Source organism: Trachypithecus francoisi, unplaced genomic scaffold, assembly GCF_009764315.1.
Source record: "Trachypithecus francoisi isolate TF-2019V2 unplaced genomic scaffold, Tfra_2.0 Lachesis_group19, whole genome shotgun sequence".
Lineage (NCBI taxonomy): Eukaryota > Metazoa > Chordata > Mammalia > Primates > Cercopithecidae > Trachypithecus > Trachypithecus francoisi.
Window position 1 is genome coordinate 6,937,035 of NW_022681464.1, and position 24,762 is coordinate 6,961,796.

The 24,762-nt window shown below is 48.2% G+C and overlaps 1 protein-coding gene across 8 annotated transcripts in view; it reads right to left on the reverse strand.

Moving 5' to 3' along the window:
• The window catches only part of CTIF (cap binding complex dependent translation initiation factor), a 340,186-nt gene that overhangs the window by 201,303 nt on the left and 114,121 nt on the right, over window positions 1-24,762 (reverse strand). For all 8 annotated transcript variants that reach the window (XR_004429165.1, XM_033177797.1, XM_033177791.1 and 5 more), the window contains 2 exons: window positions 4,901-4,974; window positions 4,190-4,294 (listed from right to left, as the gene is read on the reverse strand). Coding sequence is in view for 7 of the 8 variants with exons in the window: in XM_033177797.1 (XP_033033688.1) it covers window positions 4,190-4,294; window positions 4,901-4,974 (179 nt within the window). In the remaining variant the exon portion in view is untranslated. The remainder of the gene's footprint in view (window positions 1-4,189; window positions 4,295-4,900; window positions 4,975-24,762) is intronic.

Below are 24,762 nucleotides of genomic sequence, written 5' to 3' on the forward strand. Positions count from 1 at the left end.
AAGTCCTATGGCCAGAGGCGCCCTGGAACCCAGAGGAGGAGAAACTGGCTGCAAACACCAGCAAAGGCCTGCGTGGAAGAGAAGAACAGGGGGCTGACCCAAGCCCCATTTTTTGGCTCATTTCTCCATTCACCAAACGCTTCTGTGCCAGGCTCTGGACAGGGTCTGGGACCCAGGTGTAAATGGTGCACACAACTGGCCCTCTCGGTGTCTGGTGGGATAATCAGCCCCTGCAGTATAGCAGCCAGTGCCCATCGGGGGCAGGAGAGCAATGCAGAAACCCCAAGGAGCAGCGTCTAGAACTGTCTTGGGCGAGGGGCTGTGGGAGGAAGGTGAGAGGTGAGCTGGCCAAGCACAGGGAATTTGGGAGGATGTCCCAGGCGGATGTGGCGCAGGCAAAGGCCTGGAGTTAGGGGCATGTGTGGTGCCAGTTTGCTGTGGCTGGAGCATGTCGGGGGTGGGTCAGGGTGCAAGGGGTAGGCAAAGGGCATGGTGGAGCTGGGGTGGGGAACAGTGTGCAAGGTATAACAGGCATGAGGGAAAAGAGAAAACGTTTCCCCCGGCCCCCAGCTGTCCCCACAACTGTGATATGCTGGGGCTACAGGCGAGCAAGTGGAGAAAGGCCTGGAACATCCAACATCTCTTAACTCATCAATCTGCCTGGTGCAGACAGGCTGGCCTGTGAAAGCACCAACTGTGTGTAGTCGTCTGTGTTCTGTACCCGCCTGGGCCATAGGGGAGGAGGGCACTAGGGACTTGGCTTGACTAGAATGACTGACACCACCTCCCCAGTGTCTCCTGTGGGTAAAACACACCTCAGGACTCTGCCACGTGTGCTGAGCTCTGAGCACACGCTGGGCACCAGCCTAGCACACTCCAAACACAGCCTTCTGTTCTCACCTCAGCGCCCTTGGGAGTGGGCAGGGGGAGGCCTGCAGGGAGGGCTGCTATCCCACGAAGCCTACCCTTGTCAGGGCTCAGATCTCCCTGGAGACCTGCAGATTTGGAGGGCAGAAGGTGGCTACAGACCAGCTGAGTCACTGCTGCCAACAGGGTTTCCAAGGCAACAGCCTTCTCTGATTTCTGTCCCTCCATGGAAACACAGGCTGCAGTGAGACTTGGCAACCAAGTGGTACCTGCATCCCAGGGAGGCTGCAGTGGCTGGCGCGTGGAACGTGTCGCCACTACAACAGGACTCTAAGGGGGACACAGTTCCTGGTCTGGCCATGAGGTGGCCACAGACACTGCACTCAGACTCCCTGGGAACCTGGGAGTGACAGGCTTTGGCTAGTGAGCCAGATGTCCATGGGAGATCCCAGGTGACTCTCAGCAAATCTGGAGGCTACTGGTGAGAGACTGAGACTGGCCAAGGAATTCAGGCCCACAGCTGGTGACACCGGTGTGGCTGGTTACTCTGGCTTCAGAAGGGACAAAGTCCCTCGGCATAAGGGGAATTCCTCTCCTTCATAGTCATTCATCACTTTTTTTGCTAGGAAGTTAGTTCATTTCTGGGGACTGGTGAGACACCTTTGGCAAGCTAGGCTTCAACATGCAGGCCCCATTGGGCACCTGTAGTCAATGAGGCAGCACCATCGCTTCGATCCCCCCAGGCCTTTGATCCACCCAGGCCACTGACTTCATCAGCTGTGTGCTCCCGGGGCACACAGGAGAGACTAGAGCTGCCCAGGGAAGTCTCCCTCCTGAAGCCTTTCCCAGATGGTTCAATCTGTAAAGTGCTCTCCTTTCTAACTCCTTTTGCATTGAGTTTATTTATCCCTGCACCAGGCATCACACTTTATACTTCTTAGTGTCTATATGTCTACACTGCATAGTCTAGTCTGTATGTCTACACTGCAGAGTCTAGACTTTCTTCCCCTACACAGTCTCCATCATGAATGGGTTCATGTCTCCTTTTCCCAGTAGATTGAACAGTCCTTCTGGGCAGGGACTACATTGTATACTCGTGTGTGTGTGTGTGTGTGTACTTTCCTGGCACCCAGAACCATGCAGGGACCCAGCAGGTCTAGTGACAGACTGGCTACACTGAACTTGAGAAAAGCAAAATCCTGCTCCTATTCCTGTGGCATACCCGAGCTCCACTGCACTGCTACAACAGGACACAGGGCAAGCATTACCTTTGCTCACAACCCCTTCCTGAAGCTGACCCGCTGAATAAGGTAGGTAAGGCCATCCTTCCTAAGCACAGAAGTGTGGAGGCCCAGCCCTGGGCAGCTCAGCAGCCTGGAAGGAGCATGGCCTCCCTGCAACTGAATGAGTGGTCTGAGCAGGCAGTGGGCAGGGTGGATGGGGTAAGGCAGGGTCGGGAGCCTTGCGGCCGTGTCTCTCCTATGCTCCATCTTAACTGGTGCCTCCACGCACAAAGCCATCTCTCCCTCGTCATCCAAAGAGAAATGGAACCCACAACAGGCAGAGAAATGAAAAAAGGAGGTGTGCAAGAGGCTGGTGTCTCCCAGGAGAGTCTGATGCAAGTGATGGGCCTCTCCCCAGCAACACACACGTGTGAAAGCACACATACAAATTTGCAGAGAATTTTAAGGAGGTTAAGAATACCCTGATGTGATAAACTAGGGGTTGGACGGTGTCAGAAGGCCTGGCCTTAAATGATGGCCCTGTTATTCAGGCAAGTCACTTTGCTTCTCTGAGTGTTGTTTTCCTCATCTCTAAAGTAGGAATGAGCCCATTTCTTTCCACGGGTTGTTGCTCATTACACTACAATGGGACCAGGGCTGCCAAGAGGAGAGGTTGGGTGGGACAAATATGGCAGCAGGAAGACATGTGAGATGTAGTATAGTGTCCAATAAAGTCACTAATACTTAGATCTGCAGTGAAAGGGAGACACGAGTGAGCAGGGGAGGGCTGGAAGGAAAAGTAAGGGTCATCAGTGTCATAACGAAATACAAACAAACAAAAACCAAGAAGAAAAGAAAGCACAAGCGCTGGTGGGGATGTGGAGAAATTGGAATCTCATACGTTGCTGGTATGAATGCAGAATATTCAGCTGCTATGGGACACAGTTTGACAGTTCCTCAAAGAGTTCAACAGAATTACCATATGACCCAGCAATTCCACCCCTACGTATATACCCAAGTAATTACAAGCAAGGACTCAAACAGATACAACAGTATTTTTGACAATAGCCAAAAGGTGGAAATGACCCAAGTAAGGATTGACAGATGCATGGGTAAACAAATTGTGGTATATCCGTAGAATGGAATAGCATTCAGCCATGAAAAGGAATAAAGTTCTGATACATGCTACAATGAATGAACCTCAAAAACGTGCCAAGGGAAACAAGCCAGGCCCAAGAGGTCACATATGACTCCGTTTCTGTAAGTATCCAAAATAGATCAATTCATAGAAACAGAAAGCAGATTGGTGATTGCCAGGGGCTGGGGGTGGTGGTGGGATGGGGAATAATTGCCTAGTGGGTATAGGGTTTTATATTGGGATGATGAGAATGTTTCAGAACTAGATAGACATGGTAGTTGCACAACAGGGCGAGCATACTAAATGCCAGTGGATTGAACACTTTACAATGGTTAATTTTATAGTATAAGAATTCTGCCTCAATAAAAATTATATAAAACTACAAAAGAAGTAGCAGCCATTTGTTCCACACCACTGTGTCTGGCTGGAGTCACATCCCTGTCCTGAGGTCAGCCCGGGCCCTGACACCACTTTTGAAAGGGGAAGTCAACACTGACACACAAAGTCATAGAGGGTGATAAAAGCCAGCGTAAAATCAGGCACGACACCGGCGGCTCCCCAAGTGTGGTCCCTGGACCAGCATCAGCACCCACTGGGGAACTTGTTAGAAACACACATCCTGAGTCTGCGCCTACAGAATCAGAGACTCTGGGGTGGGCCTGTCCTCTGTGCCACTGCCCAGGTGATTCTGCTGCACTGGCCTGGATTACTGACAAGCAGGGCCACTGTGGGCCATCAGGAGCAGGTGGGGATGGCTTGGCTAGAGGGGGCTGGGCAGAGGGGAATGGAGGGATTCCGGGAGAAGTCAGTGAGCCCGCAACTCTGGGCCGCATAGGAAGAGCATGCCGGGGCATTAGCCACCTGAGTCCCCTGTGCAGCAGAGCAGCCTCCCTGTGGAGGCGAAGACCACTCCCGTCCCCTGCCCCACCTCTCCCTGTGTAAGAGTCCCGGCACCCCTTACCCTTCGCGGTCGATGTGTGGCAGGGCCTGCTTGGGCGTGTGTCGGACTTTCCGGTGGAACTGGGTGAAGTCCAGCTTTTCCGGCTGCAGGTCCCAGGTGGCACCACTAGAGGGCGAGGGAGGGTGAGAAATCGAGACGAGGGCAACAGCCACGTTTGGGCCAGGCTGAACCTGGCAGAGCAGACCCGTAGAAAGGGGCCGCCAGGGTCCAGGCAGGGACCCTCACTCAGAATGGAGCCCCAGGGGCCACCCCTCACTTTCATCACCCTGCCGTGGAAAGTGCATACTTATGAAACAAGTGTGGTCCAGGTGCCCATTGCACAGCGGCCTCTGCAACACCTGAGTTTCTTTTCGTGCCCACATTTGAGGAAGGCTGGGGAGAGCAAGGGGCCAAATGCTGTTCTCCAGCCTCTGACAAGTAGCTCAAAGTGACGACCAGGCCACCCCGAGGTAGATGAGGCAGGCGAGTGGGAAGCAGGGCCCAGCCTCTGCAGCTCCATCCCGAGGGCCCTCCCCATGCCTCCACTGTCTCCTCTGACACTCACAGCCTCCTCTCTCCGGCCTCCTTCTTTCCACCCCATCCTTTCTACATCCCCCGCTCTGCTTCTCTCTGCCTCTTGCTCATGAACCATCAGCTTTCACTCAGCCCCCCAAGGAAGCTGGGGTCCCTGGCTGGACCTCACACCACAGGGAAGGAGGAGGAGGAGGTTACCTGAAGGAATCGAAGGTGTTGGCCGCCCAGATGTCCGTGCCCAGCATGTCCAGAGAGCTGTCTTTGCTGCCATTCTGGAAGAGATGGGGGTGAAAGGGCTGACATTAATTGCTCGGCCAGGATGCTGAGGACACGGGGCCTGGGCCTGAGAGGGCAGCAGAGGCCTCCCTGTCTCCCTGGGTGGCTGGGAGGCTGGAGTGAGCCCCCAAGTGAGTATAGCAGCTGGTGCACCCAGTCAGAGTCGGGGGACTGCCTGGGGGTCTTCTGGCCTCCCCCCAGGCATGCGCCCTTGTTTCACTGAGGTTTTGTAGATGTATACAGAAGGGTCCAGGCCCCTGCTGCCCCCAGCCCATGGCTCTCTCCTCAAAGCCTCCACACCCAGCAGGGGCTCTGTACCACCCAGAGCCACCATCACCACTGCTGCCAGCCTGATGGCAGCGGCTTCTCCCCAGGCAGGGGCTCTGCAGAGTCAGGCCCACTGGGGAGCCCAAGGAGGCTGCTTTCCTTTACAGTTCAGTCCTACTCCCCAGAAGTCCCCAACCGACCAAGGCTACACCAGCGACTGGATTTCTCCAAGTCAAACTGATCCTCCAGTATTCCCTATGTGCCCCACCCAGAGACAGAAACCTCTTTACTCAATGCAGCTTCTATGATTTGGTTTCTCTGCTCTCTGGCTGGGGAGCTCCCTGGCAAATTCTCCAACCCCCTGACCACGCGTGATGCCCTCCAGCCCTTCTTACCCCTGTAATCTGGTTTCCATCGTCACACTCTTTAAAACAATACTTCCACATCCACCCGAGCTGCACGTGTGCGTGCCGTATGACCCAGAAATTCACTCCCAGGTATAAACACACAGAAATGTGCCCAGAGGCTCCCCAAAAGACATGTACACAAAGCGTATACAGCAGCATCAGCCATTACAGCTCCAAACTGGAGAACACCCACATGCCTGTCATCGGCCGATTCGATAAATAAACAGTGGTATGTTCACATATTGGAGTATTACACCGCAGTGAGCACAAACAAAGTAAAATAACGTGCAACAATATGAATAAATATCACAAGCATACAGGGAATAAAAGAACCCAGATGCAAAAGAGAACCAATTATGTTCAGGAACAGGCAAACTAACGAATGTATAGTGAAAGAACTCAGATAGTAACTGGAAGTGGAAACCAATCTACTTTCCAGAGAGAGAGTGACAGAGAGTGAGCAGCTTTAATTAACTAGAAGGATAGGGCACAAAAACCGGAAAGGCTGGACAGTCCAGCCTCCAAGCGGAAGGGGCCAGGCACTCCAGCCCCCACAGACAGGAGGCAGGAGGTAATGAGAGCCTGGAGGAGAGGTGGAGGGCTCATGGGGTCGAAGGGACAAGGGGACTCTCTGGGGAGAACCACCTGGGCTGTCTGACTCTGGGCAAGTCCCTCAGCCTTCCTGGGTCTCACTGATAACATGAGGACTGGTCCCTCCCTCTGGGCACCAGCAGCCTGCAGCCTGCAGTTCTAAGTAACTTGAAACTTCCTCATTCCAGGATGCCCTGAGAGCTTGCACAATCCTTTCTAGCAGATCAGTCACATTTATTCAGGGCCACCATGGCCTTGGGTGCTTCCTCCCCATGCCTTTCCTGTCCCATCCCCGCAATCCCCTTCGCTTCTGACCGTGGCCTGTCAACTGGGCCTTCCTCCCCTCTCGCCCTCTCCAAATGTGCCCCATCTGTCAAAGCTTGGCTCAGCCAGGAAGCGCCTCTGGCCTCCCAAACTGCAGTCACCTCGCTCTGCCCTGAACTTGCCATCTGTGTGGGGGACTTACAGTAGCAGATCCAGCCTCTTGCAGCTCTCACTTCTATTTCCTGTAGTGACCTCTCTCCCGCAGGAGATAGTGGGCCCCTGATGGCAGGGACCCCCTGGGTTCCCCAGAGCTGGAAGCTCAGTGCTCCTGACATATACTGCAAGAGATTTTCACCATCTTCTTTAAACATGTGTTTTCTTTTTGCCTCAATAAGCTGTGTGACCTAAGCAAAGTCACTTCACCAGTCTGGACTTCAGATGCTTCATATTTAAATAAAGAGATCCCAGAGTGAAATACCATGCCCTGTAGATGGGCCCCTTCTGACTGGCATGTGTGCTGCTACCATCCCCTCTCCTGCCAGTGGCAGACATCACTAATCAATTACAGCATGGTTGCCAGTCCTCCAAGCAGGTGGCCCCTAATGTTCTAGGATCACCCTCTCTCCCTTTTCTTCGAGTTGCCTCACGTCCTCCCCATTCCAACTCCTGGGGCCCTGCTTGCTCCAAATGCAACTCTGAAACTCCAGGTGAGCTGGAAAGACTCACCTTCTATCACACAACCCCGAAGGGGACAGCCCCTGCCTCCTGAGATGTTGACTGGCTTGTTCACAACCCCCTCCTGGGCCTCGAATGTAATTGTCATTGGGGATAGCAGCCAAAAATAACATCGAAAGCAAATATAAAAATAATCAAACATGCAAACAAAACTCTTGCTTCCAAAGCATCTATTGCAGACCTCACTCAGCATACAGTTCATTTTCCTCCTTCAGCTCAGTGACCTGAAGTCCCTCCTTCTCCACACGTGTCTTCCCTGATCCCTGACCTGTTAAATACCCAATGTTCTCTGGCGTCTATAAATTCAGCTTCAGTGGATCACCTCTTGGTCACTGCTCTCTTATATGAGTGTTAGACCTTCCCCAAGTAGACTGTAATCTTCTCCACTGGACTGCCTCTTTCTCTTCGTGCCCCACACAGTGGCCAAGCCAGGCCCACAGGAGGGCCAGCTCGGATTCCTGTCAACTGATCGAAGGGATGCCACTCTGTAACGGGAGGAAGCGTGCCCCTACTGCCTCTGTGGCTGAAAGACTGACTCAAGATTAGGATGTCAAGATTGATTTACTGTCCTAGGATCTGAGGCCCTTAAGGCCCCTAAAGAGTCAGAAACGTGGGTGGAGAGAGAGAGAGCAACTATGTAGAGAAGGTCATGGCCAAACCCAGAAGTGCAAAGCATCTTCCAGGAAAAGGGTGATTCACCTTGAAGGCAGTTGAAGGTCAGTACAGATGGGCACATAAATCTCCCTCCTGGTCTGGAGGTTGGCATCTCAGCTACTATTCCTCAACTGGCAGGAGGGAGGACAGGTCACAGTAACAGTCACTGGCAGCAGCTGTGAGAGGGCCAGTGCCCCTGTGCAGAGAGCTGGCAGGAACCTCTCTGCCTGGAGGAGGTGGCACTACTCTTGGGCTAAGGGAGGTGACTGGGCAGGGCAAACTTGGGCATTTCCAAAGCAGTATCCCTGGTGGGGGACCCACCAATCTCTGGACTTCCAGATTCTTGGGGTCAGGGAAATGTGCTCTTGGCTGATGGGAGGGAAAGAGCCAGGACAGAAGCTGCGCCTGCATGTGTGTGTTTATTCTTTACAGAGGAAGCCCACCCTTCCCTGCATCTGCAGAACAGCCTTGTGATCAGCTGCTGCCATCTCTGTGTCGGGGGCGAGAAACAGGAGCCTGGGGAGAGGGGCCATGGCCCAGCTGGGGAGCAGGTGCTGAAGTCACAGTGGCAACCAGTGCTCCTCCAAGAGCCATGGCAGTCACGCAACCAACACACATCACAGGTGACGGACTCACACATTTTCCTCATTGAATCCTCACAACTCCTTACAACTCAGAGAACATATTCCTGAATGATATCAAGAGCCTAAATCCGTATTTAAATGCCAAGAAACCCAACAATATCCCTGCCATTCCCAGCACACACCATACTCCTTGAGCCACCCCCGGCCTGCAACTCAGCCTCCTGACTCCTGTGTGAGCCACGGACCACCTCCTTCCCCAGGCTGGAAAGCTCTGCACCAGGCTGCTTCTCCTTCCTCTGTTGCTCTGCCCCGCAGGTCACCTTGGGCCTTTGGGCCGGGTCTCACCTCTCCTTTGCCACAAGACTTGAGTCTTGTTATCTCTCACACTAACCTGCCTCCTGCCTCATTCCCTCCCCTGTGATGACTGCAACTCTGATTCTCAGAGCTGAGGAACGGAAGTGCCAGCATGGTGAGCCCTTTAAAAACCAAGGAGCCAGGCCCGATCTTTGCACAGCCCCAGGGAGCACTAGGGGTCACAGCTCCAGGAAAGAATATCATGTGGACGGCACCCCCAGAGCTGTGAAACTCAGCAGCCCTAGAGGAGGCAGCAGGTGGAGGTGACAGCACTGAGAAGAACGAGGACCGCAGCCACTGAGCTGGACACGCGGAGGAGAGTGGTGGGCAAGGCATCAGGCCTCTCTGTCTGAATATCAGGAAGGAGAGCACCACGAAGACTAGGGGCCTGGCAGACGAGAATTTGAGTCTCTGGAGAAGTAGGTATAGGGCAACACCTTGGACACCAGGGCCACGCTCTTTATTGCCACTCTACTTGATACAAGAACTGCAGTGCATATCAAGAATCTGGACACCTCCTTGGAGTTTGTTTCAATGGCACAAGACAAGCATATAACCACTGAAGGCAAACTTTCATCAACAGGGGCTGGAGAAATAGCCTGGCACGTGGAGAAGACATCCATCTCCTTCCAGCCTCAGCCCAGAGCAGGAAGAGTCTGAACTGCAGAGCTTTCCTTTGCTGTCCCTTGATGCTGAGGTGGTGGCCCAGGCAGTGCCCAGGGGACCAGGCTTCGCTCAACAGAGTTATTAACTGCCAAACTAAACTGGACAACCAGGAGCCCAACGGCTTCACATGCCCATCCTCAGGGCCCGCTTGCCCTGGGCTGAGAGCACCCAAGTGGCCACTCTGTCACCCAGCCCTGCCACACGGCTCTGGAGCCAGACAAATGCTTACAATCATACAAGTGCCTGGATAGCCCCCTTCTTAGGTCCTGAACTCCAGCCTTCAAACCTTGCAGCCCCTGACACACACACATGCTACATATGCATACATGTACACATGCCACAGACACATATACACACATACATACCACACACGCATATACATGCTAGACACACAGACAGATCCACATACATTTACACAATATGTGCCACATGCACATATACACATGTACACACCACACATGCATATACATACCACACAGACACATACATACATCCACACAATAGGTGCCACACATACATATACACATGTACACACCACACACATATATGTATATACCACATGCATACATGCATACATATATCACACTTACACAATACATATACACATCCATACACATCCACGTCACACCCATATACACAACACACACCACACACGCACACACCACACACACAGGCACACACCACACACATATATGTATATACCACATGCATACATGCATACATATATCACACTTACACATACATATACACATGTACACACACACATGCATGTAGACCATACACATATACATACTACAAGACACATATACACACCACACACACAGGCACACACCACACACAACATGCATGTAGACCATACACATATACATACTACAAGACACATATACACACCATGCACACAGGCATATACACACACACACATATCCACACCCACATACACACCATGCACACATACACACACATATACACCCCACACATGCACATCACACACAAACATACATGTACCACACACACATACACATGCATGTGTCACCTGTTCTACAATCCCTCAAATGTCCAGAGAAGCCAGAGAAGTCAGAGAAGCAGGAAGGCAGGTGCCTGCAGGCAGACCTCTCACGGGCAGACTGCACCTGTGTTCTGGAACTTCTCACCAGGAAACAGACCCACCTCTCTCTCCCCCCACCCTCACCTCGGGCTCACACTGAGGACCCACATAGAGAGGTGGCTGTCAAGCTGAGGACAGAGAATAAGGGGACCCAAGCTCAGCTCATCCCAGGCAAGTGTTGGACCTGCCTCTCAAGTCCAGTGCTTCAGCTTCCTGCGACCACATGGCTAACGCGCAGGGTGTGTGGCTTGGACCCTGTCCATCTGCGATGGGGCTCTAGGGCACACAGAGCTGCAGCATGTATGGAGTCATATTTCACTTTGGACTACTATACTCTTCCTGGACTCAGTGAAAACAAAAGAATGTTCTCTCCACACCCTCCCACTCCCATGAGTCTTCCTTCCTGCTAGGTTCTAGTTGGGGACTCTTCCTCCCTGCAGCTCTGCAGCCTCCTCAGCAGCCCACACCCCACGAACCCCATAGCACACACCGTTCACAGCACGTACCCTGCACACTCCCATGCAGAGCTGATTCCTCTCATCATTGTTCTACTGCAGAGCTCCCTGGGGTGCTCCTCTGGAAGCCACAATCCCCTGGTTCTAAATGTCAGTGTGCATCGGAATCTCTGAGAGAGGCAGGGTTGGTGGTTTAAATTTAGTGTAGCTGGGATGGTTCACAGACAATGCTTTCAGAAAGCCTCATTCCTCTAAATGGTCCTCATTCCTTATTCCTCAAAATGTTCAAGTTTTAACAGGGAAAAAATTCAAAAAGATTATATAGTCAGATGTTTGGTATATACTGAATGACAAGACTGCTAATACATTATTAAAATGTAGAAAATTGTTAAGATGTTGAAAATTTTGTTGCAGAACTTCTTCAGTGGATGTTAATTCTTCACACATGTGGAAGTGGAATATGCAATATTTCTTTCCCAAGTTTTTTTGGCTAGAAATCTACCCCACTCTTCCTTTTCATTTCACAGAGAATTTTGCAGGCCTAGGGTTCCATGGAACCCCCTTTGGGAAATACTCAGCTAACACACTTTCTGTTAACTCTCTCCCCTTTCGATGGTGGGAATTGTGGCTCCACTTCCTTGTTGCATCTTCCTGCCCGTTCACCCCTCATCCTAGCCTTAGGACCCAGGGTCATTCATTAAATATTTCTTCATACAGACTCAGTGGCCAGGCACTGTCAGCTATCCATCAAAACCTCAGTGGCCTCTTAAAGAACATTCTCCAATTGGCAATTCCATGGTTGGCCCTGGTAACCACAGCTTCCCTCTGAGCACAGCGTCCTCTCCAGCCCTGAGAGCACCCAGGCCCTGCCCCCCAGGTTGCTGAAATGCCAAGTTTCTGAGATGCCTTATCAAAAACAGTCATCCTTTTCAGTGGGTTGTTCTTAGCACTTAAACTGCTGAATCCTTTGCGACAGTCCCTTTTACTGGCAATTAGGGGCCCCATGCCAGGGTGCACCATACTGCTGGCAGAACAGGTCACAGAGGGATAATGAGCACTTCAAGCCATGTGGAAAAGAAAATACCAACAGCCTGCTTGTGGGAAGGGCCCAGAGACATCCCCAGCTCTGGGGAGGTCAGACTCCTGAAAGGGCCAAGAATAAAGATGATGACGATAGGAGATATTGACCCAGCATGCAGTATGTGCCAGCACCACCCAAGCATGGCACTGTTACTACAACGCTAAGAAGCAGATGGTATGATCACCATCCCCATTTTACTGATGGGGAGACTGAGGCACAGAGCACCTGCCCATGTTTGTGGAGCCAGTTACCAGGATGGGAGCACAGACCGTGTGGCCCAAAGGCCACGCTCTAACCACTGCACACTATGCATGTAGTTACTCTATTCAGTCAGATAAACTGACCCCACCGCAGAGATTTGCATAAAGCAGGAACGTATCCCTCCCCTGTAAGCTTCTGGATTCTCCACACCTATCTTTGTCAATGATTGGGAAGGCAGTGCTGGTGGAGGAAGTGCATCATCTGCAGTGAAGAGAGAGCGTTTATGGAACGTGACTGGGTATGCAGTGAGGCTGCGGTCGCCACGCATGCATGAATGCAACAAGGTGAGAGTGAGTTGCTGTATGGTAGAAAAACATACAAAGTCAGATGCAGGGAAAACAACAGACCTTCTAGCTGCTGGCTTTTCTTTATGAATACACAACTGCACAGTGATTTTTGCTGTGCAAGTCCATATTTGGGGGCATGTGTGTAATGACAATTCCAGGCTGTGAGTGTTTAGAAACTAGGCAGAACCTGGCTGAATGAGACAGGACAGCAGGAGGGCGCTCTCCATTGTTGGGACAGTCATGGGGAAAGTTTCCCCTAGAGCATTCTAGGGCAGACTGGTGTGGATTTCTCTAGCAGGTCTGCTGCATCAGGTGACACGGGGGCAGAGGTAGCCAGCCCTCAGCACCGGCCTCCTGAACGGAAACCCCTGGATACAGTGCACCCTCAGTCACTGAGCAGCTATGCAGGACCCAGCTCTGGGCATGAGAGAGATAAAGGTGATGCTGTCCCTGCTCCCCAAAGGACTTCCAGTCACAGTCCACATCCTTCTCAGTTCAGGATGTCCTTCCAGATTCCATGAGGGCCAAGAGGCAAGCCTGACCCTAATACGGTTCTCTCACTTCACGGACACGGGGTTCCCAGGGGAGCTAGCTGCGGGACAGGGTGTCTGGTTTGAGCTGAGAGTAGGGAAAACAGGATTCTTGGCCTGCACCCTGCTTTCTGCTTCCTGGGGCCTCATGCAGTCACTCTGGCTTTTTTTTTTTTTTTTTCCAGTCTTGCTCTATGGCCCAGGCTGGAGTGCAAGTGGCATGATCTCAGCTCACTGCAACCTCGGTCTCCCGGGTTCAAGAGATTCTCTTGCCTCAGCCTCCCGAGTTGCTGGGACTATAGGTGCAAGCCACCACACCCAGCAAATTTGTGTATTATTATTATTATTATTATTATTTAAATTATACTTTATGTTCTAGGGTATATGTGCGCAACGTGCAGGTTTGTTACACAGGTATATATGTGCCATGTTTGTTTGCTGCACCCATTAACTCATCATTTACATTAGGTATTTATCCTAATGCTATCCCTCCTCCTACCCCCCACCCACAACACCCACGACAGGCCCTGGGGTGTGATGTCCCCCGCCCTATGTCCAAGTGATCTCATTGTTCTATTCCCACCTATGAGTGAGAACATGTGGTGTTTGGTTTTCTGTCCTTGTGATAGTTTGCTGAGAATGATGGTTTCCAGCTGAATCCATGTCCCTGCAAAGGACATGAACTCATCCCTTTTCATGGTTGCATAGTATTCCATGGTGTATATGTGCCACATTTTCTTAATCCAGTCTATCATTGATGGACATTTGGGTTGGTTCCAAGTCTTTGCTGTTGTGAATAGTGCTGCAATAAACATACGTGTACATGTGTCTATATAGTAGCATGATTTATAATCCTTTGGGTATGTATCCAGTAATGGGATAATTGGGTCAAATGGTATTTCTAGTTCTAGATCCTTGAGGAATCACCACACTGTCTTCCACAATGGTTGAACTAATTTACACTCCCACCAACAGTGTAAAAGCTTTCCTATTTCTCCACATCCTCTCCAGCATCTGTTGTTTCCTGACTTTTTAATGATTGGCATTCTAACTGGTGTGAGATGGTATCTCATTGTGGTTTTGATCTGCATTTTTCTGATGACCAGTGATGATTAGCATTTTTTCATGTGTCTGTTGGCTGCATAAATGTCTTCTTTTGAGAAATGTCTGTTCATATCCTTTGCCCATTTTTTTGATGGGGTTGCTTGTTTCTTTCTTGCAAATTTTTAAAAGTTCTTTATAGATTCTGAATATTAGCCCTTTGTTAGACGGGTAGATTGCAAAAATGTTTTCCCATTCTCTAGGTTGCCTGTTCACTCTGATGGTAGTTTCTTTTACTGTGCAGAAGCTCTTTAGTTTAGTTATATCCCATTTGTCTATTTTGGCTTTTGTTGCCATTGCTTTTGGTGTTTTAGTCATGAAGTCCTTGCCCATGCGTATGTCCTGAATGGTATTGCCTAGATTTTCTCCTAGGGTTTTTATGGTTTTAGGTCTAACATTTAAGTCTTTAATCCATCTTGAATTAATTTTTGTATAAGGTGTAAGGAAGGGATGCAGTTTCAGCTTTCTACATATGGCTAGCCAGTTGTCCCAGCACCATTTATTAAATAGGGAATCCTTTCATTTCTTGTTTTTGTCAGGTTTGTCAAAGATCAGGTGGTTGTAGATATGTGGTATTATTTCTGAGGTCTCTGTTCGGTTCCATTGGTCTATCTCTATGTTTTGGTACCAGTACCATGCTGTTTTGGTTACTGGAGATTTGCAGTATAGTTTGAAGTCAGGTAGTGTGATGCCTCCAGCTTTGTTCTTTTTACATAGGATTGTCTTAGCAATGCAGACGCTTTTATGGTTCCATATGAACTTTAGTTTTTTCCAGTTCTGTCATTGGTAGCTTGATGGGGATGGCATTGAATCTATAAATTACCTTGGGCAGTATGGCCATTTTCACGATATTGATTCTTCCTATCCATGAGCATGGTATATATATATATATATTTTTTGGTATATTCTTCCATTTGTTTGTGTCCTCTTTTATTTCGTTGAGCAGTGGTTTGTAGTTCTCCTTGAAGAGGTCCTTCTTCACATCCCTTGTAAGTTGGTTTCCTAGGTATTTTATTCTTTTTGTAGCAATTGTGAATGGCAGTTCACTCACAATTTGGCTGTTTGTCTGTCTTGGTGTAGATGAATGCTTGTGATTTTTGCACATTGATTTTTTTATCCTGAGACTTTGCCAGAGTTGCTTATCAGCTTAAAGAGATTTTGGGCTGAGATGATGGGGTTTTCTAAATATACAATCATGTCACCTGCAAACACGGATTATTTGACTTCCTCTTTTCCTAATTGAATACCCCTTATTTCTTTCTCTTGCCTGATTGCCCTGGCCAGAACTTCCAACAGTATGCTGAATAGGAGTGGTGAGACAGGGCACCCCTGTCTTGTGCCAGTTTTCAAAGTGAATGCTTCCAGTTTTTGCCCATTCAGTATGATATTGGCTGTGGGTTTGTCACAAATAGCTCTTATTATTTTGAGATACGTTCCATCAATGCCTAGTTTATTGAGAGTTTTTAGCATGAAGTGCTGTTGAATTTTGTTGAAGGTCTTTTCTGCAAATCTATTGAGATAATCATGTGGTTTGTGTCGTTGGTTCTGTTGATGTGATGGATTATGTTTATTGATTTGCATATGTTGAACCAGTCTTGCATCCCAAGAATGAAGCCCACTTGATCATGGTGGATAAGCTTTTAGATATGCTGCTGGATTCAGTTTGCCAGTATTTTATTGAGGATTTTCACATCGATGTTCATCAGGGATATTGGTCTAAAATTCTTTTTTTGTTGTGTCTCTGCCAGGCTTTGGTATCAGGATGATGCCAGCCTCATAAAATGAGTTAGGGAGAATTCCCTCTTTTTCTACTGATTGGAATAGTTTCAGAAGGAATGGTACCAGCTCCTCTTTGTACCTCTGGTAGAATTCAGCTGTGAATCCCTCTGGTCCTGGACTTTTTTTGGTTGGTAGACTATTAATTATTGCCTCAATTTCAGAGCCTGTTATTGGTTTATTCAGAGAGTCAACGCCTTCCTGGTTTAGTCTTAATCTTGCGAGGGTGTATGTGTCCAGGAATTATCCATTTCTTCTAGATTTTCTAGTTTATTTGCATAGAGGTGTTTATAGTATTATCTGATGGTAGTTTGTATTTCTGTGGGGTCGGTGGTGATATCCCCTTTATCATTTTTTATTGCGTCTATTTGATTCTTCTCTCTTTTCTTCTTTATTAGTCTTGCTAGTGTTCTATTAATTTTGTTGATCTTTTCAAAACACCAGCTCCTGGATTCATTGATTTTTTGAAGGTTTTTTTTGTGTCTCTATCTCCTTCAGTTCTGCTCTGATCTTAGTTATTTCTTGCCTTCTGCTAGCTTTTGAATGTGCTTGCTTTTGCTTCTCTAGTTCTTTTAATTGTGATGTTAGGGTGTCGATTTTAGATCTTTCTTGCTTTTTCTTGTGGGCATTTAGTGCTATAAATTTCCCTCTACACACTGCTTTAAATGTGTCCCAGAGATTCTGGTATGTTGTATCTTTGTTCTCATTGGTTTCAAACAACATCTTTATTTCTGCCTTCATTTTGTTATTTACCCAGTAGTCATTCAGAAGCAGGTTGTTCAGTTTCCACATAGTTGAGCGGTTTTGAGTGAGTTTCTTAATCCTAAGTGCTAATTTGATTGCACTGTGGTCTGAGAGACAGTGTGTTGTGATTTCTGTTCTTTTACATTTGCTGAGGAGTGCTTTACTTCCAACTATGTGGTCAATTTTGGAATAAATGTGATGTGGTGCTGAGAAGAATGTATATTCTGTTGATTTGGGGTGGAGAGTTCTGTAGATGTCTATTAGGTCTGCTTGGTGCAGAGCTAAGTTCAAGTCCTGGATATCCTTGTTAACCTTCTGTCTCATTGATCTGTCTAATATTGACAGTGGGGTGTTAAAGTCTCCCATTATTATTGTGTGGGAGTCTAAGTCTCTTTGTAGGTCTCTAAAGACTTGCTTTATGAATCTGGGTGCTCCTGTATGAGGGGCAGATATATTTAGGATAGTTAGCCGCTTCTTGTTGAATTGATCTCTTTACCATTATGTAATGGTCTTCTTTGTCTCTTTTGATCTTTGTTGGTTTAAAGTCTGTTTTACCAGAGACTAGGATTGCAACTCCTGCTTTTTTTTTTTTGGCTTTCCATTTGCTTGGTAGATCTTCCTCCACCCCTTTATTTTGAGCCTATGTGTGTCGCTGCATGTGAGATGGGTCTCCTGAACACAGCACACTGATGGGTCTTGATGTTGGGTCTTGACTCTTTATCCAATTTGCCAGTCTGTGTCTTTTAAATGGGGCATTTAGCTCATCTACATTTAAGATTAATATTGTTATGTGTGAATTTGATTCTGTCATTATGATGTTAGCTGGTTATTTTGCCCATTAGTTGATGCAGTTTCTTCCTAGCATTCATGGTCTTTGGCATGTTTTTGCATTTGGCATATTTTTGCAGTGGCTGGTACTGGTTGTTCCTTTCCATGTTTAGTGCTTCCTTCAGGAGCTCCTGCAAGGCAGGCCTGGTGGTGACAGAATCTCTCAGCATTTGCTTGTCTGTGAAGGATTTTATTTCTCCTTCACTTATGAAGCTTAGTTTGGCTGGATATGAAAATCTCAGTCGAAAATTCTTTTTTTTTTTTTTTTAATTCTTTTCCTTAAGGATATTGAATATTGGCCCCCACTCTCTTCTGGCTTGCAGAGTTTCTGCTGAGAGATCTACTGTTAGTCTTATGGGCTTCCCTTTGTGGGTAACCCGACCTTTCTCTCTGGCTGCCCTTAACATTTTTTCCTTCATTTCAACCTTGGTGAATCTGACAATTATGTGTCTTGGGGTTGCTCTTCTCGAGGAGTATCTTTGTGATGTTCTCTGTATTTCCTGAACTTGAATGGTGGCCTGCCTTGCTAGGTTGGGGAAGTTATCCTGGGTAATATCCTGAAGAGTGTTTTCCAGCTTGGTTCCATTCTCCCTTTCACTTTCAGGTGCACCAATCAAACATAGATTTGGTCTTTTCACATAGTCCCATATTTCTTGAAGTCTTTGTTCATTTCTTTTTATCTTTTTTACCTAAACTTCTCTTCTCACTTTATTTCATTAATTTGATCTTCAATCACTGATACCCTTTCTTCCACTTGATTAAATCTGCTATTAAAGCTTGTGTATGCATCAGTAGTTCTCATGCCATGGTTTTCAGCTCCATCAGGTCATTTAAGGTCTTCTCTACACTGTTTATTCTAGTTAGCCATTCATCTAATCATTTTTCAAGGTTTTTAGCTTCCTTATGATGGGTTTGAACATCCTCCTTTAGCTAGGAGAAGTTTGTTATTACCGACCTTTGGAAGTCTACTTCTGTCAACTCATCAAAGTCATTCTCCATCCAGCTTTGTTCTGTTGCTGGCGAGGAGCTGCAATCCTCTGGAGGAGAAGAGGTGCTCTGGTTTTTAGATTTTTCAGCTTTTCTGCTCTGGTTTCTCCACATCTTTGAGGTTTTATCTACCTTTAGTCTTTGATGTTGGTGACCTACAAATGTGGTTTTGGTGTGGATGTTCTTTTTGTTGATGTTGATACTATTCCTTTTTGTGTGTTAGTTTTCCTTCTAACAGTCAGATCCTACAGCTGCAGGTTTGTTGGAGTTTGCTGGAGGTCCATTCCAGATCCTGTTTGCCTGGGTATCACTAGCAGAGGCTGCCAAACAGCAAATATTTCAGAAGAGCAAATACTGCTGCCTGATCCTTTCTCTGGAAGCTTTGTCCCAGAGGGGTACCCGCCTGTATGAGGTGTCAGTTGGCCCCTACTGGGAGGTGTCTCCCAGTTAGGCTACACAAGGGTCAGGGACCCACTTGAGGAGGCAGTCTGTCCGTTCTCTGAGCTCAAACACCATGCTGGGAGAACCACTGTTCTCTTCAGAGCTGTCAGACAGGGACATTTAAATCTGCAGAAGTTTCTGCTGCCTTTTGTTCAGCTATGCCCTGCCCCCAGAAGTGGAGTCTACAGAGGCAACAGGCCTTGCTGAGCTGTGGTTGGCTCTGCCAAGTTTGAGCTTCCCCAGCTGCTCTGTTTACCTACTCGAGCCTCAGCAATAGCGGACGCCCCTCCCCCTCCAGGCTGCTGCCTTGCAGGTCAGTGTCAGACTGCTGCACTAACAATGAGCAAGACTCTGTGGGCATGGGACCTGCCGAGCCAGGCACGGGATATAATCTCCTGGTGTGCTGTTTGCTAAGACTGTTGGAAAAGTGCAGTATTTGGGTGGGAGTGTCCCGTTTTTCCAGGTACCATCTGTCACGGCTTCGCTTGGCTAGGAAAGGGAGATCCCCCAACCCCTTGTGCTTCCCCGGGTGAGGCAACGCCCCGCCCTGTTTTGGCTCACCCTCCGTGGGCTGCATCCACTGTTCAACCAGTCCCAATGAGATGAACCAGGTACCTCAGTTGGAAACGCAGAAATCACCTGTCTTCTGCGTTGATCATGCCGGGAGCTGCAGACCACAGCTGTTCCTATTTGGCCGTCTTGGAACAGGTCCATGAGCAATTTTTGTATTTTTAGTAGAGACAAGGTTTCACCATCTTGGCCAGGCTGGTCTCGAACTCGAACTCCTGACCTCAGGTAATCCACCCGCCTCAGCCTCCCAAAGTGCTGGGATTACAGGCATGAACCACCACGCCTGGCCTCACTCTGACTTTTTGGACCTGGTCCAAAAAGTTTCTCTACTGGTCCCATGACTACATAGACTACATTGGCAATTCTACAATGGAATATATGAGAGACACCATGAGGCCTTTCATATTACATGGAATGTTCCTGGACCAGAGGACCCCAGACTCATCTCCCGGGCCAAAACAGAGGCTTCCTGTGAGCCAGATCTGAAACTCCTCTCAGACGCAAACTAAATCACACTTTGAGAATGGCTGGATCTGCTCAGAGAGAAACTAAGGGGGAAAGCACAAGGGGAGGTGGCAGGGGGCAGAACCCAAAGAGAAACAGGCCTATCTTGGCAACTGTGTGTGTGTGTGTGTGCGCGCGCGCACGCGTGTGTGTATGTGTGTGTGTGTTCAGGACCAAGGACAGCTCCCCAGATGCAGCTGGGAAGGGGAAATAGACCCCCCAATGGGCCTTTGAAGCAGGAGAACAGCAGGGCAGAGCCCAGCAGAGATAGCTTTCTGGGTGGCAGTAAAGCTGAGTTTGGGAGGGAAAGGCCATTCCTTTCATGCTAGGACATCTGAGTCTGTCTGTCCATCCTGTCTTTTCCCCCGTGCTCCATTTGTCTTTGAATTAAGACCCAAAGGCCAGAGAGGGATAGGAGACAACGATAATGCCTGTGGTCGAGTATATTTCTCCTAGGCCAACACTCTGCCCACTCTCAGCTAATTAGGGTTGTGATTTAGGTTTTAAATGGGCCATGGTATTTGAGCCTGTCCTGGACAGGGCCACACCAGAGGCCATTTCTGGCTGGCTGCCTGTCCAGCACCCACTGAAATAATGGGATCCTCCTCAACTGTCCCCAGCTCCTGCCAGGGAAAGGCTTCCAGGAGATGGGGGAAATCAACACTCCCCATTCCAACACCATCCCATCCTCAAAGTCTGCCTCACAAGGAGGCCTTCTTTGAACTCCCTAGGCCCCAAAGATCTGTCCTTTTCTGCCAGTACCAGGCTCAGAACTAAAGAAGGTCATGACAGGAGAGGGCTGAGAGATCATCTGGTCTGGGGGTGACCTAGGAGTCCTGCAGAGATGTTCTAAGAGCCATGAGGTGGGCAGTTGGGGGAGAAAGCAGGCAGGACTCCTCCCCTTGCCCCCGCTAAAATGGTTCTATCCCTTTCCTATTTCTGTGTGGAATCTCCATGTAAGGTTCTGAGGAAACAAAAATACTTTTTACAAATTACTTTTTGTATTTTTATATTACACTTTTTATACTTTTTACAAATTATACTTTTTATTTTTAGATGGTTGTAGATTCATATATACTTCTAAAAAGTAATACAAAGAGACCCCTTGTGCCCTATATGCAGTTTCCCTCCATGAGGAAATTATAGTTCAATGCCACAATGTAACTTGTCTCTTCATCCTCTTAATAGGATCCTTCCCAGAGCAAAAGTTTAATTATGATGAAGTTCAATTTAGCATCTCCGGGTATCAACACTGATACAGTGGAGACACAGAACACTACCACCATCACAAGGCTGCCCCTTACAGCCACATCCACTTTCCTCCTGCCCCTACCCCTTCCCTCATCCTGGCAACCACAAACCTCTTCCCCATTTCTATTACTTTGCCCTCTCAAGAATGTTATATAAATGAAATTGCAGAGTATGGGACTTTGGAGGACTGGCTTTTTGAAAATCACTCAGCATGATTTCCGGAGACTCCTCCAGGCTGCTGCATCATCACTCGTTCATTCCTTCTCATTGCTTAGTGTTTAACCATTTACCTGCTGAAGATCACCTGAGCTGCTTCCAGGTTTCTGCCTATTGTGAACAAAGCTGGTATAAACAGTTGAGTACAAGTTTTTGTGTGAACATAAGTTTTCATTTCTCTAGGATAAACACCCAGGAGTGCAATTGCTCAATCAAATCGTATAGTACCTGCAGGTTTTGGGGTTTTTTTTTTTTTTAAATTGCCAAACTGTTTTCCAGAATGGCTATACCATTATACATCCCCACTATAACTGTAGGAGTGATCCAGTTTCTCTGCATTCTCACCAGCATTGGGCACTGTCATTTCATTTGTCTTTTCTTTTTTCTTTTTATTTATTTATTTTTTTGAGACAGGGTCTCACTCTGTTACCCAGGCTGGAGTACAGTGGTGTGATCACAGCTCACCGCAACCTCCACTTCCCAGGCTCAAGTGATCCTCTTACCTCAGCCTTCTTAGTAGCTGGGACCACAGGTGTGTGCCACTATGCCTAGCTAATGTTTGTATTTTTTGTTGAGATGGTGTTTCACCACGTTGCCCAGGCTGGTCTCGAACTGGCCTTAGGTGATCCACCTGCCTGGGCCTCCCAAAATGTTGAGATTACAGGCATGTGCCACTGCTCTTGGCCGTCACTTTTTTTTTTTAATGCTGCCAAATTGAAGTGGACATTGTCACTTAAAAAAAAATTATTTTAACCATTCTGATTGGAGTGTAGTGATGTCTTGTTGGGGTTTTAATTTGTGTCTCCGTCATGGCTAATGATGTTGCATACCTTTTTGTGTGCTTATCTGCCATCTGTACATCACCTTCAGGGAAAAATGTCTTCAGCGAAAAATGTCGCTTTACTTTGTCCATTTTCTAATTGGATTGTTTTTTAATGATGAGTTTTGAGAGTTCTTTAGATATTCTAAATACAAGTCCTTTGTCAGATATGTTTTGCAAATATTTTCTCCCTCCCTGTAACTTGTCTCTTCATGCTCTTAATAGGGTCCTTCCCAGAGCAAAAGTTTAATGATGATAAAGTCCAGTTTAGCATCTCGGTGTTGACATCCATTGATTGTTTATTTCAGTCAGTTTGTTTGTGGTATGACAAATGATTTTTAATTGAAACCAAGACACTTTCATGTTAGTTCATGAGACAGTCATATTTAAACCTTCTGCTTCAACTGTGTTTCGTGGTACCACTCTGGCAGAGGAAAAGGGAAGGGGCTAGCTTCATTATTGCCAGGCAGAAGTGGAAGTCCAGGTTGCCCACTCAACCTCCTCTGATGCCCCAGGGGTGCTCGCTGTCACTGCCGGATGGAGGTGGGAGTTCCAGATCCCCATGTGGTCCCCTCTGACACTGCAGTGGGGCTGGCCTCATCACCCCTGGGCATCTATGCAGTCTGACTCACTCTTTCTGACACCACCCCAGCAGGAAGGAAAGGGACACCTCGATACTGCCCAGTGGGGGTGCAAGTCAGGTTCCTGCTGCCTCCAGTGACACCATGGGGCATGGGTAGGAGCCTTCTCACCAGTTGGGGATGAAAGTCGCAGGTCCCCACTGGCCTTCTCTGACACTACTCTGGTAGGGGATTGGAGCCCCTCTTCTAGCCCAGCAGGGGTGGAATCTGAGCTCCCACTCGGTCTTGGCTGGGATGGATGGGGGTGGGGATGTTTTCTGTGGTGTTTGGCTGGGGTAGAGCAGTTACTGTCAAAAAGTTTTCTGTCGGACCGGGCGCCGTGGCTCATGCCTGTAATCCCAGCATGTTGGGAGGCTAAGGCAGGCGGATCATGAGGTCAGGAGTTCGAGACCAGTATGGCCAACATGGTGAAACCCCGTCTCTACTAAAAATACAAAAATTAGCTGGGTGTGGAGGTGTGTGCCTGTAATCCCAGCTACTTGGGAGGCTGAGGCAGGAGAATCGCTTTAACCTGGGAGGTGGAGTTTGCAGTGAGCCGAGATTGCGCCACTGCACTCTAGCCTAGGCGACACGGTGAGACTCCATCTCAAAAAAAAAAAAAAAAAAAAGTTTTCTGTCTTACTGGGTCTTTTCCTATAATTTTCCTTCTTTTCTATCCTATATTTTTCTATCTTTTCTTAGTCCGTTTCCTGCAGAGAGCAGATTTTTATTTCTTTTTTTGCCTGTGTCCATTAGCATTTCCTAGTGCCAAGTGTGGGACACATGAGGCAAAAAGAAAACAAGCTTCTCACTGTGTCATTCCTCAGGTCCTGGGCACCCTAGCGGGTCTGCCTTCTTCCCTCCGCCTCTCCGAGTCTTCTTATGTTCATTTTATACAGAATATCTTGGGTTTTTAGTTGTATTTAGCAGAAGAAATATGGACAAGAACATCTATTGCATTTTCCAGAAGCAGAAGTTTAGGTCAATATTTTTAACAAGACATTTTAATGGCCTTACATCTAGTTCACCTCCTCCTTTTATAGAGCAGAAACTGAGGCTGCAGTGAGATAATGTATCTTATCCATGATCCAATAGTAAGTTTGGATTCAATAGTATGTTGGAAGCACAGTCCAGGCTGAAAACACATCTCCTAAACCCAGGTGCCATGCTGCTTCCATGACAGCATGGTGGTTCCCCCTTTGCCTGTATGTCTCACCTCTCCTGCTAGAATGCAAGGCCCTGTGCAGACACCAGGCTACTCCTCCCCGTATTCACATGCTGCCATCTCCTCCAGAATGGCTTATTTCCCTAAGCAGATTCTAGCTTCCCTGATTGCAGAGACCAGGCCATGTGGCTCAGAATGTATACAGCAAGCACCCAATGCATGGCTCCTGATGGTTCTCCCTATAGGAGCCAGTTGTCAGCATTGTTTAGTAAGTGTGGCATCCTGTTCCTCCAAGTGAGCTGGAGCTAGAAGGCACTTCGAAGATAGGGACAGATGGCATTTTCTGAAAGACAGACACACACACTGGTGAGCACAGAGGTTGTGCCATGTTGGTTCTGGGAGGAATGTTAAGGGGAATCACAGCACACACTTCTAGTGCTCCTGGGCATGTGACCCAGGCCCGAAGGACCATCGTGTCATGTCCCAGACATCTTCGCACTGCAGCTTGAGTGTCTGTCCT